The sequence below is a fragment of the Meleagris gallopavo genome, chromosome 2 (assembly GCF_000146605.3).
Source record: "Meleagris gallopavo isolate NT-WF06-2002-E0010 breed Aviagen turkey brand Nicholas breeding stock chromosome 2, Turkey_5.1, whole genome shotgun sequence".
Classification (NCBI taxonomy): Eukaryota; Metazoa; Chordata; class Aves; order Galliformes; family Phasianidae; genus Meleagris; species Meleagris gallopavo.
Genome location: NC_015012.2, coordinates 39,669,181 through 39,683,896, shown reverse-complemented (window position 1 = coordinate 39,683,896; position 14,716 = coordinate 39,669,181). Strand labels below are relative to the sequence as shown.

Below are 14,716 nucleotides of genomic sequence, written 5' to 3'. Positions count from 1 at the left end.
GGGAGGAACGGCCCGAGCTATAATCGCCCCTTCCCGTGCACGTGGGCGCGGTACCGGGGCTCGGAGGGGCGGACCGCGTCCCTCGGCCGAGGGATCGGGCCGCAGGCGGGGGGTTGCGGATGGGTTGGATGTAGGTGTTGTCCGCGCGGCGCGTCCCGGCATGCCCGGCGTTCGGGCTGCGGATGGGCTGCCTCTGCTGCTGGGTAACGGCTGGGCCGGGGGGCCACCTCTTTCCAGGGCGTGAAACGTGGAAGCGCCTTTGGGGAAAACAGCGGATGCTGTTTCGGCTACAGTGTTACGTTAGTGCGATTTTGAGCTCTTGTGCCTTAAAGACAAGAAAAAGCTGGGCAGGCTTTCTTCAAATTTTCTGATGGTTTGCCTAAAAATGACCTTGAAGCTCTCTGCGTAAGTGTCGAGTTAAGCAAGCTATAAACTAATGGCAAAGTATTTGATAAAAAAAGTATAGCATTTCATAACAAGAAGCTATGCAGAGAAGGACCTGAGCTTTTTTGCAGATAGCAGGTGGACCGTGAGCCAGCAGTGTGCCCCTATGGCCCAGAAAGCCAATGGGATCCAGGGATGCACGGCCAGCAGGTTGAGGGAGGTGATCCTCCCACTCTGCTCTGCCCTGCTGAGGCCACATCCAGAGCACTGTGTCCAGTTCTGGGCTCCCCAGTTCAAGGCAGAACAAGGAGCAGTGGACGCAGACTGCAACACAGGAAGTTCCATACAAATAGAGGAAGACAGAGCTGCCCAGAGAGGCTGTGGAGTATCCTTCACTGGAAGTACTCAGAATTTACCCAGACACTTTTCTACAGTATGGAACCTGCTTTAGCAGGGGGTTGGGCTCGATGATCTCTGGAGGTCACTTCCAGCCCTTACGATTCCATGAAAGCATTTCAATTCTCTATTTGTATAATTTCTTTCCATAGCATGCCAATAGAGGTACGGTCTTTGTTTAAACAAACAACAAACGAACAATAAGTGAAACAACAACACCCAAAAGCATGCGTTCATTTCATGCTTTCAGTTTCTCTTTTTCCCCCAATGAAGTACATCACTGCAATTCAAAATGCATTAGCGCTTTGCGGAAGTAGATGGAAGGAGAATTCCTAAACCTGAGCTGACCAGCAGTGTTTTCCCATAGCAGAAAAAAACATTTTTGGAAGGCCAAGCCTTTACTCTGCCCAGGAGATGTGTGAGCAATGTGTGGCTTTAGGCCTGTCTGTCAGGAGCTGGTGGAATTCAGTTCTGAAAGTCAGTGCTTTCCCAGATGAAGAGAAGAATATGGTACAGTGAGCGTGAAGGTCTAGAGCTGCGTGTGAAGGAGGGCGTAGTTCTGGAGGCAGCTGCTCACGTGCTGTGGGTGCTCACCACGGGGCATCCAGGGGGCTGTAAGGTGCTGTAGAAAGAGAGAGATTACTTTATATAAGGTGCATGGGTGTGTGCGTGCGTATGAGTGTTCTCACATATATTTGTATGTGGGTGTTTCTTATCTAACATACCAGCTGATAGGTGTGCTTTTATTTAAATGTTATTCTCAAGATATTACTTCTTTTCTTTTCAGGCTCTGTTTAGTGTTTTAGACTTGCAGTACGTTTTCTCTGGAGCTGATGTTTTCCTGACGTTTTCAGCTTGGCTAAAAAGCTGCTTTGCTGGAATGCTTTAGAGAGTCAAAAACCATTTCGGTTTTAAATTAATATAAATTAATTGAAGGAAATATTTCTGGCCTCACCAAAGAATAACTGGAATCATGGATCAGAACAACAGTTTGCCACCCTACGCTCAAGGCTTAGCCTCCCCTCAGGTAAAGAGGAATGACGTAATATGCAATATGCAGTCTGAATTTCTTTGTGAAAGTGTTTTCTGTTTCTTGTATGTAATTTCTTTGTGTCTTTTTTGTTCGTATGTTTGCAGATACGAAAAATTCTATTGCATATAGAATAATTAGTAAAAAGCAGAGTTGAAAAAACATTGATTTATATATCCAGAGGTTTAAGAAATATAATGATATATTTATGGTTTTCTTGAAGCTGAAACATAACTGACATGTTGGAAATAAGAAGGGGAGACCTCACTGCAGCCTTCCAGCACTTGAAGAGAACTTACAAGCAGGAGGGGGATTGACTTTTTAACATGGTCTAATAGCAATAGGACAAGGGGGAATGGCTTTAAACTAAAAGAGGGAAATTTAAATCAGATGTTAGGAGAAAATTCTTTACACAGAGGGTGGTCAGGTACAGGCTGGCTTGAGAAGCTGTGGATGACCCATCCCTGGAGGCACACAGGGCCAGATTGGAAGGGGCCCTAGGCTGCCAGAGCTGGTGGGTGGTAGCCCTGTCAATGGCAAGGGGTGGAGATTCCCTTCTAACTCAAGCCATTCTATCATTTTAACTTTGTTCATTACTTTTGGAATCCTTTAAATTGGCTTATACATAATGGACTACAGTTGTGCTGCAAATGCATTTGCATTCTAACGATTGCAAGTAGAAATTGTGGGTCAAAGTTGAGATGTGCTTTCCAGGTATTGTAGGAAACATACTGATATCACTGACGTGCCAGGCAGTGTTGGAATTGACAGATTGATGGATGTTGTGATTCATGTTGTGGAAGAACTGAATCTTGCAAAGGTTTTCTGTTTTTAGCTTTTTAAGTTACTAATATGCCACAGGTTTGATGTGACCAACTAAGATGATTTATTCTTAGATTACTACTTCAAGCTTTTTCTCTTTAAAATGAGATTAAGTCAAAGGATCTGTGGTTCCTTTTTCATGCTTTCTTCTGCAGGGTGCAATGACTCCTGGAATTCCAATTTTTAGCCCAATGATGCCATATGGCACGGGACTGACACCACAGCCTGTCCAGAGCACCAACAGTCTGTCCATCCTTGAGGAACAGCAGCGGCAGCAGCAGCAGCAGCAGCAGGCAGCACAGCAGTCTACATCACAGCAAGCGACACAGGGAACATCTGGTCAAACTCCTCAGCTCTTCCACTCACAGACTCTTACCACAGCCCCTTTACCAGGAACCACACCTCTGTACCCCTCCCCAATGACTCCGATGACTCCTATAACTCCTGCAACACCGGCATCTGAGAGCTCTGGGATAGTGCCACAGCTACAGTGAGTGTGTTGTGTGCTAGTATAGCATGACGTCTCTCAGGATGTGCTTTAACTCGAAATACCCAAGAGCAAAGCCACATGAGGAATTGTGTACTACATTTTGATAGGAAGGGTGATCTTGAATATTTATTTGTATGATTAGTGCAGAACGTTATCATTGTAAATGACTGCTTACAAGGGTGGATAATGATAGGACAAGGGGAAACTAAGGGCAGGTTTAGGTTAGGTAGTAGGAGGAAGTTTTTCATACAGAGGGTGGTGATGCAGTGGAACAGGTTGCCCAAGGAGGTTGTGGATGCCCCATGCCTGGAGGCCAAGCTGGATGTGGCTCTGGGCAGCCTGATCCTAGTGGTTGGTGACCCTGCACACAGCAGGGGGGTTGAAACTAGATGATCATTGTGGTCCTTTTCAACCCAGACCATTCTATGATCATATTGTCATTTAGCAGTATAGTGCTAAAGCTCTGTGCTGTGGGAGTTTGTCTTGCTTTGCTTATGAAGCTGTCTGAGTTGATGATCTGGTATTTCAAAATACACGTGCCTTGAAACACTCATTTTTAGCTTACACCAAAAAGTCAGTAGATCCATCTCACTGTGCAGAGAATTTTGGCAGTGAGATATTAAAGCAGATCACAGGAACTGTAACGTCTATAATGGAATTGGAAGGGTTGAGAGGAAGATACTGGCTGATAGTCTAGAAGCTAGTAGTGAGTAGTCTTTAATATTCCATGCTCCGTTTTCTAGTCATTTACTACAACGTAGAGCTTCTTGAGTTTCAGGTATGAAAGTATTTTCACTGAACTGTAGCTTTATAGAGACTTACAGCAATGTATGGAAGGCCCAAGGAGAAATAGGTGTTAAACAAAGTGAATTTTGCACCAAAAGAATAGTCTCCAATATTAATATTTTTTTAAAACCTACGGAAGACCTTTAGATTTCAGTGTTTTCTAAGTAAATAAGTGTTACTAAATGCAAAATTTCCTTGGACTTCTCTTAAACTTTCTGGAGATCGTTTTTTTGAACACCTAGCAGTGGGTTTATCTGCGAGGGTATTCTCACTTAGTCCTGCATCATGTCTTCCTCCTTGAAGGGCATCCCAAGGACAGTATCATTGCTACTACATTTTTGCCCATTCACAGCAGCTTCCTGGATTGTGATGAGTGGTCACAGCACAACCTCAAAATTTTTTTCCTGCCCAACTGAAATATTTTTCTCATGGGATGCTTTTCATAATAGTTGGCAGGAAAGGAGGAATCAGCAGTCGTGCTTTAGGAGGTACTGCCCTAAAAGAGGAGTTTCCTGTCAGTATGAGAGATGTCATTGAAGCTTGCTTGTTTAAACAAATAAAAAAAATGAAACTAATAAGCATGCTATATGGATGCTTTAATTCTTTAATTTACTTTTTAAAATGTATTTCTCTGAACTATTTTCAGGAATATTGTGTCCACGGTGAATCTTGGTTGCAAACTTGACCTAAAAACCATTGCACTTCGTGCCCGAAATGCTGAATATAATCCCAAGGTAAGAGAAGTATGTTAGAATGCATCCAGTAACAGATATGTCAGCAGAACGGGTTTGGAGTGTGCTTTGCTGTAGTAGCTAGATTGAAAAACCTTTATTCAGAAACAGTTTTATGGTAGAGTTAATAGAATTACCTAAGTTCATTAAAGATTTCTTTTCTGAATGAGTAAGAAGCGTTCTTATGCTGATATAGCTGTGTTTTATGTGAAGATGTGATTTGGGAGCATTAGAAAGAACAGTGTGACTAATTAATATACTGGGAAAGTTTTTTTCATTGTTGTAGAGCTGTCCTGAGTTACTGTTTATATGGCACCCTCGTTGCTTTTGCTCAGCAAGTTCCGTTTTTGTGTTATTGCAAAATGTCTGATGCTCAAGTCTTGTTCCCTATTTTCCAACAAGAAAAAAGGAAGGGAGAATTCAATTTCTGGCATCTGTAAGAGCCATGGTTGTTCTGTGAGTTCCAGAGTTTCTTCCTTCTGGCTACTGCTCTGGAATTCCTGTGGCAGCAGTGCAGTTACAGGGTTCTTGTGGCCTCGCTCCCCCTCTAAGCTTTGTTCTTTCACGTTTTCCCCCAGTACTGACTGTTACTGTCAGTTATAACAGTGATGCTGTTAACAACTGCATGTGAGTAAGATGCTTGTGCAGCTCACATTTGAGCAGGCGATGGTAGCTCTTATGGTAGGGTAGGTGGCTGTGTAAAACTTGTAGGCTAGAACGATCAATATGAAATGCTGTTTTTCCACAGCAGAGAGAAAAGAAGGGTTATGTAACACACTCCTGACTTTTAGTCAGTACATCGTTTTATGAAACAAAGACGTTGCTTGGCTGTTATTTAAGCCATAGTTTGACAAATGTGTTGTTGGGTAACTCATGCTACTACCTTCATTATGTCAGCAGAACAGCATATGAGACCGTATAGTGAACTGGTCCAAGTTTAATATAGCACAAAAAAGGGATTTTGTGTGTGATGCCCAGAACAGTTTGCAGTTGCTTCAGAGAGTTTAAGAATGTTTATAAATGCAGTTGTATTCTACTATGGTAGTTAAGATGACTTCAGTTTATATGGAATATGGCTTCTGACTTCCCAGCAGTTCTGTTTGACAATTTTCTAATGCTACCCGAATGCTTAAGGTACAAAGCCAAAGCAGACCATAAAATATTTGCATAACCTTCCATCCTGCTTATAACAGATTAAATTTCAAGATGTGGAGGAAAATTTGGTACTGAGATCGTTGCTATCGTTGTGTTGCAAATGTTAGTAGTATTTGTGGTATGCACATGGTAGTCAGAGACAAGCTTAGTAAAAGAGGAGTGCAGTACTAGAAATCCTTCTTGTTCGACTCTGCCTGTAAGAGTGTTTGAAACTAATTAAAGCTTACTTGAAATGTGTGAATGAGGAGTGTTCTGTACATATATTTGAATCTAGTTATTTCTTTGCAGTGGCTACTTAGATTACGCAAACTTGGTCTTGATGTAATTGTTACATCCATGTATCACTAATAATTTCAATGCTCACATTTCAGCGTTTTGCTGCTGTTATTATGAGAATAAGAGAACCACGTACTACTGCGCTTATATTCAGCTCTGGAAAAATGGTGTGCACAGGAGCAAAAAGGTACGTTCAGCTGCTAAGAGCAAACTAGGCAAGGTCATCTTTTCTTTTGAAACCATGATGCTTGAGAAATACTGTTTCTTTTATACAGTGTTTATTATATATATGTTGTATATGCACATGCACATAGAATGGCTATGCACTGAAACTGTTTAAACTGTAGGGGCAGCGGCAGGATAAGAGCAATTTGGTATTTGAGTTGTTTCATTCATCGTGGGCCAAGAGCTCCAAGTCTCCAGTCCCTGTGGTCTGATCTGTTCGTAACGGGATCATTGAGGCATGAGAATTGAAAACTAAACATGAGTTTTACTACAGTGAGCAGGAGAGAAATTCAACTCTGAAGAAGTCCTTTAGAAATCCAAAGGGAATAAGCTAATGAGCAGAGATCATAGAATCATAGAATAATTTGGGCTGGAAGGGACCTTGAAGATCATCCTGTTCCAATGCCCTGCTATAAGAAGGGACACCTCCCTCTAGTCCAGGTTGCTCAGAGCCCCATCCAGCCTGGCCTTGAATGCCTCCAGGGAGAGAGCATCCACAGCCTCTCTGGGCAACCTGTTCCAGTGTTTCACCACCCTCACAGTAAAGAATTTCTTCCTAATATCTAGTGTAACTCTACCTTCTTCCATTTCTCCTCATCCTATCACTACACACCAGTACAAAAAGTCCCTCCCCAGCTTTCCTGTAGGCCCCCTTCAGGTACTGAAAGGCTGCTATAAGGTCTCCTTGGAGTCTTCTCCAGGCTGAGAAACCCCAGCACTCTCAGCCTGTCCTTGTAGGGGAGGTGCTCCAATCCTCTGATCATCAATGATGAATAAAGATGCACAGGAAACGCTTTGTCTGCCTGGTTATGTTCGCAAGTCAAGTTGTCTTACTCTGCCTCAGGAGGAACCAGATCTTCAGCTGTTTACAGAAGTGAAGCAAATTGAGTTCTGTAATAGCAAGTAAGGCTGTGTAGTTGTGTTAAACCTAGGTCTGAGTACCTGGGCCGCATCAAGCAGAGGACTTTGGCAGTTTACAGGCTCCTATAGGAGTTTGTAGATTGTAGCAGTAGTGGGATTGAAAATCTAAGTAACAATTTTAATGTCTTACAGAGGTACATATTTGAAGGGTATGGAAATATGTGGAGTTACAAAGTATTTTCTGCTTCATAAACAGTGAATACAGTGTTAAAGTGTTCAGGACTTTAGTACCCCAACTAAGCGTGCAAACCAGTAATAGTTGTTAATTTTGGATGTAAGCATTTTGCAACTCTTCTCTCCTGCAACACACACAACATTTCTTTTTCCAGTTAAATATTTGTGGCTTGGTGCTGTTTGCTTGAAGTAGTGCTTAACAGGGGAAATAAGCTGGCTATCCTTTTCTCCCTTCAGCGAAGAACAGTCCAGACTGGCAGCAAGGAAGTATGCAAGAGTTGTTCAGAAACTGGGTTTTCCTGCAAAATTTTTGGATTTTAAAATTCAGAACATGGTGGGCAGCTGTGATGTGAAGTTTCCTATCAGATTAGAAGGATTGGTACTCACACACCAGCAGTTCAGCAGGTAAATGAAGGTTTGCTTACCTTTCATTCTTGCTGTGTAGTGACTAGCTTAGAGGGTGGTGTCTGTTTAGATTGTTTCCTTACACCAGAGGGGAGTCAGCATCTTCGTTCCTATCCTAGCTCTGCCTCTGGGGTAACTGATGTAATTTTCATGGGTTGATATTGGGCAACAATTCTTTGCTACTCTTCCCAAATTGTCTACATCTGCACTGTCTGTTTCTGCAGTTCTGCAGATGAAGGGCTAGGACATCTGTCTGTTGGCACATTGAAACACTGTGACTCTTCTCTTACAGCTACGAGCCGGAATTGTTTCCTGGCTTAATCTACAGAATGATCAAGCCAAGAATTGTTCTGCTTATTTTGTTTCTGGAAAAGTGGTTTTAACTGGTAAGTCAAGTATTTTATTCCAGTAGGCTAGATTTAGACTGCATTAGAAACAATGGTCCCACAAGTATGCAATTTATTAGTTGCTCTTCTTTAGAAATGACAGTATTGGGAAAGAACAGACAGTACAGTGTTTTGTGGACAAGAACCCACAAAGCAAACCACATGTATTTGGTTAAACCTTATAAGTAGTGATTTTGAATTCTAATGAAGAATGGCAGGTGCCCAAAAAGAGCTCAGGTAATGTTCTCAGCAAAATCTGAAAGTCTGTTTCTGTGCATTAGGTGCATGTGACTGAGCTCACTGCATTGTAACAGCTTGACTGGAGGCTGCTGCCATTTTTTTTCTTTTGATGCAGCAGCCAAAGAAGGGGAGATATCCAAGCTCTGGGGCTTCCTTAACCTTGGGCACTCCACCTACACCCTTCCTTTTCCCCTCTGTTAAGCCTTACTGTATTGAAAAAAAAAACAAACCTGAATTCACAGATGAAAGAAGGACTGTATACCTGCACTTTGGTCTCTGCTTCAGTCACTATTTCCTTGCTTTCCCAGATGTTTGCACTCTTGAATAGAACTCTGCTGTTCAGGCCCTTCTGCAGAAACATCCTATGGGGCTGTGCTTTGCAGTTGAGTGTACTGAGAAAATATGTTTAGAAAATCTCATTTGCAAGTATGGCATAAGCACGAAAGTGGTAATGAAACAAACTCAGGACTTTATTCGCCTTCCGTTAATTCTGATAATGTATGTTTTATAGAAAATGGCTATCTAAAGGAAGAATTACATGTAGAAATAGAGGTGGATGTACATAAAACTGCATTCAAATAAACATTCTAAAAATTAAAATGAACTATTTGGCTCTGGAGAGAGAGGGAATTAAGTCAGTTTCTCTCTTGTTGCAGGTGCTAAAGTTCGAGCAGAAATCTACGAAGCATTTGAAAACATCTATCCTATTTTAAAGGGTTTCCGGAAGACAACGTAACATTTTCTACATATTTCAGAGAAATTGGGGGTACATTTTAAAAGGCATTGCATATGGCACAGCAGTAACGAGATGGACTTCAGTGAAACTGCAACACCAGACTTGGACTATTTCCCAGTTAGTGCCTATTTCCCTGATGCTCAAGGGGAATTGTTTTATCGATGATTATGTCTACTGAGTTACTGTGAGTTGCTTTGTTGGGCTGCTCTTGGAGCAGTCCCTCCGAGTTTTATTTATATTCTAGCTTTTAAATAGTTTTAATGCCAGTTCTGTTAATAGAAAATTCATAAATTGGTTTAAAAGATGAATGCGACCGTGTCACTCAGTGTATAAACCACTTAAGTTGCCATGTATATATGTTTTAATTTCCTTCCATTAAGACCGTGGTTTTTATAATTTTGAAAGTTAAGCTTTTAAATTTCTTCAGTTTTAAATTTCTTTGGTGCCAGACACATTCCCTCTTTCCAGTATTAAGCAAGGCAGAATAAATTTATTAATGAAAACAGCTCACTGTACATATATATATAATATATATATTCCTCCTCTTTTCTCCTTCAGCTCCACATGTACAATAAACCCTGTTTATACAATTATGGGAACTGTCTTAATGAGTTTTAAAATTACACAGTTGGTAAAGTGAAATATATTGAGAAGTTCTTTTTAATTTAATCTGGATTTTTGAATAGCACATGCACTACTGTAACTGACTTGTCATTTGGAGAAAATCTTAACAATGCTCTGGCTTGCTTACCAGTAGTCATATCCTTGGCAACATTCAGCCTGATTACTTCCAGTACACTAACAGGAAAGAGAAGACTGGCTACAGGAGTTTGTGTTCAAGTATGTGTTGCCTCCCATTCAACAGATGGGATTTATGCAAGTCTTACATAGCTACACTTGAATGAACTGGAACAAAAGATTTTTTGCTTAGCTTCTAATATTTCTTATAAATCACTTTTGTATTTTACCAACTATGACAGTCTCACTATATTAGTGTTCCTACAAAATGTCAAAGCCCTTCCAGCTAGAGTCAGCATGTACATAATCTCCCCTTTGAAGTGTGCTTGAAGCTTAATGGGCTAAGAACTAAAAATAAACTTTTTTCTCCAGTACATTTCCAGTAATAACCTTTCTATGACTTCCACGTTCTTTCAAACAGCTTTTATCTAAAACTAACCCACATGTAACCATGGTCTCTTAATTAAAATATTTCATTCCAGATAAGTAGTTATGGCTGGCTTTGCTACCATACCATTTGCAAATCGTGAGTGAACTTAATCTTTGCTTATTCTTAAAGTGGTGCACGTTATGCATCACTATCAACAGGTCTTTCAATAATTTGTTTCACTGATCTTAGCAGGAAGTTGATATACTACCATGCAGAGCTACATAATTAAATGAGATGCAGCACACAGCAGATGTAGTATTTAGGTAAGCTGGTCCAATGTTCTGCTGTATTGCCATCTGTGCTTTTTTAGCATCTGCAGAACTGCTAACTATGGTAGGAAAACTTTAAGCCATATATCATATGGTTTTCACTCAAATCAGCCAAGTTGTGCTGTAGTGACTTAAGATGGTGCGTGCTATTCCAGGAAATGGTCCTTTTAGAAGTGTGGTGATGAGTAAATAGCTTTACACTTAAGGCGTTCTCTGCCTGCTCAGCTGAGGATTCCCAGCATCTAAACTACACAAAAGCAGTGGCTTCTAGTGTTTTCATAAAATCGCTCGCGGAATCACTGGTAAGCAAACATGGAGGGCTCAAGCAGGAGGAAGGAATGAGTAACTTAAGTAAATTCTGTATTGTAGGTAGAAACAATCCACCTCTTCTCTTTTACTGCAAATGCAGTTTTATCCACGGTAGTAGTTAAGCAAACATCCCAGTTACTTAAGCATCACAGTTATGTTTTTGCTCTTCCCTCAGTGACACAGCAGACAGAAGGCACCTGTTTTTAAACTTCACTGAAGATGGATGGCAGAGTTAACAGTTCAGATTGAAAATCTGCTGTTATGAACAGTAAACAACAGATGATAAACATCTTCTGACAAGGCAGGCTTTGTTTAGACTGCTTCTGCAATAGTCTAATGCAGAAATAGTTTAACTCAGTTAATGGTTTTAAGTCAAATAGAACAATTACTTGTTCATTTTATCCTGAATTATCATTAATCACAACATGTAACAACTGCCTCTTAAGATCCAGTGTACCTTTTGGAAGAGCAAAGCATAATTAAGTTGCCTGTTTAAAGGCTATGCAGCTTCATTGCTGTGACTACTGTAACCTGCTGAGCTACAGCATGCAAGTGAGCTTAGAGCAGTCTGCTTTTCTCTGTGAATTACTATCAGTTTTTTAAAGCAAAAGTTCTGACAGGCAATCATCTAAGATTCTCAAATTCGGTTGCCAAAAAAGATACTTTCACCAGTCCAAAACCATTTAATCTTTATTTAAATAAACATTCAGAGTTGAGATTTGAAGTGAAATTCAATGAAGAATCGCATCTGGCTTTATTACCAACTTCAAGAGCGTAAGAATGAAGTTGCCTGGGGCTCCCATCCCCTACCAAGAAGAGAACTGTTAGACTGGTATCACTGCTGTTAGTTCAGTTTCCTGCAGATGCGTTGAAGAACAAAATAAGTGTGATTATAGATGATTCAACTTAGGAACTTAAGGGAGGTTCAGAAGACTCTATAGAGAAGTCTTGTTTCCATATGAACTCCTCAGCATACTTGTTTTCTGCACTGCAGTTCTCAGCACACGTGTACACCACCAGTGTTCCCCAGTCAATGCTCTCCTCGAGGCTGTCAACCTTAAGGTGGTTCAGGAGCTGTGGCATTATCTTCAGGGAAAAACACAGGTTACAACTACTAAGTAACAGTTTACACTTCCTGAAACAGTGTACTAGACGCAAAGGGAAGCAAAGACATGTCCCTACTGAAGTCTAATACAAATTCTGTAATGAGCATTGTTAAATTTAGCAGCTACTCTCCATCTCAAATTATTATCTCCATGACTACATTGCTCATCTTTGTATCACATGAAGTGTATTCAAGATACGCATGCTTCTAGCATGCAGAATTGTACAGCTGAATGCTTACAGCTCAGTTTACTTCCAAATCACATCTCAAATACTTCTATAAAGGTGTATTTTTGAACAAACAATACCAGATTCCTATGACTTAAGAGTCGGTTCCATATTCACAACTGTCCCATTTTACACATGGTGCAAATTAACAAGATGGGGATCTATCTACCTTATGTATGTGAAAGAAGTCCTATAGGGAAAAGCACCTGAAAGAGTAAACATGGGTTCTACACAAGTCAGCACTGTTATTCTGTAGAAATTTCAACTACTTTGCTCTAAGTGTATGACCCTACAATTAGATTCCATTAAATCTGTACTGTACTTCATGCTATTATCTTTAAATTAATTTACATACCTGGAATTCAAATACCCTTTTGGCACCACATAAGCAATTTGGGATATCTTTTTCTTCAGGAATATTTTCACCTGATACCCAGATTGGGCCTTCTCCTCCTCTGCAGTATCTAATTATCTAAAACGAAGCAGAAATTAAGCAGTTTAAATTAAGTTAATACTGTCTTTCACTGTGTTATAAAACTGGTAGTTACTGACATAGACACAGCTTTAAGATGGCTGCAGAAAAAGGTTTCTGTTCCTTTAAGTCATATTCATGGAAAAGTTTATCTTCCCAGGACTGTTTAAATAGTCAAAATTTTATATGAGCTGAAATCTATGGAAAATTAAGCTTAATTGAGATGCGTAGAGGATGATGAGGCATTCCCATCACCATTTCTAGTTGTATGAATGAAATAAAAGGATTGAAAGTGAAACATTTTACAGGAGCACAACACTGTGCAAATTATAAGGCTGCTTCATCTTCTGACCTGCTCTGGCTCAACAGTTATTCGATCTTTAAATGTTTGGAAGATTTTGTCTTCTTTAGTTTCATGTTTTGCCATTGCTTCCAATGTCTCTTCATCTAATGCATCACCTAAGCAAGAAAACAAACAAACAGACAAGGATTACAAGTTAACACAGGAAAGCAAAAATTAAAAATAATATTGCATCCCTAAGAGCATTTGGCTCTCAGTAAATCCCAGTATACATCACTCTTAAGACATTATTTTTTCTTTTTGTGGCATACTAAGATTCTGGTATGCATCCATTTATTAGAGTTAGTAGCATTTTAGCCATAGATGCCAGTAGTGGAACAATAGAAAGGGAAGGAGGTAATCGACCAAAATCTGCGGCTTCCCAAGGGATCATTAAATGTGTTGAACCTGCAGAGTGTGACACTGGGAAAAGGCCACCCACACTGCACAGGGACCAGACTTCAGTTTCAATCACTAAGAGTTACACCCCTGCCACAGCCCTCCCATGTTCACATCAATGTGTAACATGGAGAATCCCTAGGAGGCTTTACACCATAAAGGACAGCTGGGAACCCACTTGCTTTCCCCTTTAACGCTATAAACTCTCCACCCTGGGTGTGTACAAAGCCTGTGAGGTGACTACAAATAATGATTTCGGGGAGAAGGGGCTTGTGCTTCAATTTTTTAAATTCAACTAAAGTTACTTCAGAACAATGTTATTCTGGCACAGACAAAGAGATTTGTTAAGTATGATGGCAGATGTTCAGGGTTCTTCTTATCTCACCCAAGTTTCTTCTTTCTTGAGGGAAGCACAGCAGGGTACAGCATGCTCCCTAATGTCCAATGCTTCACTGCAGCAACAGCTGCTCCAGCAGCTCCTGTGGCCGGAGCTCAGTCTCTCCCACAAAAGCAACTTCTATTATGGGATGCATACCAAAAGGCACCATGATCAACTGTAGCTGTAACTTTTGGTCACCAGTAGTTTACAAAAAACACTTAAGAACTACAGCATTTGACGTTTTAAAGACGTAACACAGTCCTCACTACTAACATATTTCTTACTTGTAGTGCTTGTGACTCTGCTTTCCTCTTGTTTTTCCAGTTTCTTTGATGCATCCACAGCACCTTTCTCATCATCAGGATCCACAGTGCTGTCAGCAGGAAACTCTGGTTCCTCAGGTTCTATCAAAATTTCATATTCTGGAAAAAGGAATTCATTATGGTCTGGCTCTGCGTCCTCCGTGGCCTCTATAAAACAAAAAAGATACAACTTCACAATGCCATCTCACGTTTCGTGCTCTTCTACCCAGAAGTAGCCGCTACAGTGTGCTATGAAGCAAAAATACAGACCCAACATTGCAAAGGCAGATACAACCTACACCACTGTTAGACCAAACATAAATACTAATGACAGGCTGTACCATTTTTCATCCACTGTGTACTACGAGTAGGAAAGCTGTCACAAATGCATCAGATACACCGTCTATAACGATGGCATTAATTACGGGTTGTTACTTCTCACTGTTTCTGTTAGACGTTTCAAAAGTGTGACCCGTTGACTGGCACAGATCAGCTAGTTACCAACGGCCGCCCCTCAGTTAAGGCTGCTGCCAACTTTACGCGCACCCCCGTACGGGCCCGGCCCCACCTGCGTCCCCGCCCGTCCCGC

At 40.9% G+C, this 14,716-nt stretch overlaps 2 protein-coding genes across 2 annotated transcripts; one reads left to right on the top strand and one right to left on the bottom strand.

Annotated features, from left to right (window-relative positions):
• The first annotated feature begins 1,567 nt into the window (after positions 1-1,567).
• TBP (TATA-box binding protein) lies at positions 1,568-9,750 on the top strand. Its single transcript, XM_010707033.3, has 7 exons — positions 1,568-1,807; positions 2,788-3,122; positions 4,555-4,642; positions 6,166-6,257; positions 7,628-7,795; positions 8,088-8,181; positions 9,078-9,750. The coding sequence occupies exons 1-6, from the start codon at positions 1,754-1,756 to the stop codon at positions 8,176-8,178; spliced, it is 828 nt and encodes a 275-aa protein (XP_010705335.2). The 5' UTR covers positions 1,568-1,753; the 3' UTR covers positions 8,179-8,181; positions 9,078-9,750.
• Positions 9,751-11,575: 1,825 nt separating this feature from the next.
• PDCD2 (programmed cell death 2) lies at positions 11,576-14,689 on the bottom strand. The gene is made up of 5 exons (XM_019612832.1): positions 14,469-14,689; positions 14,110-14,295; positions 13,060-13,166; positions 12,591-12,707; positions 11,576-11,989 (listed from the first exon to the last, which is right to left on the bottom strand). Exons 1-5 carry the CDS (start codon positions 14,476-14,478, stop codon positions 11,810-11,812), a joined length of 600 nt encoding a protein of 199 aa, XP_019468377.1. The 5' UTR covers positions 14,479-14,689; the 3' UTR covers positions 11,576-11,809.
• Between the last annotated feature and the right edge of the window lie 27 nt (positions 14,690-14,716).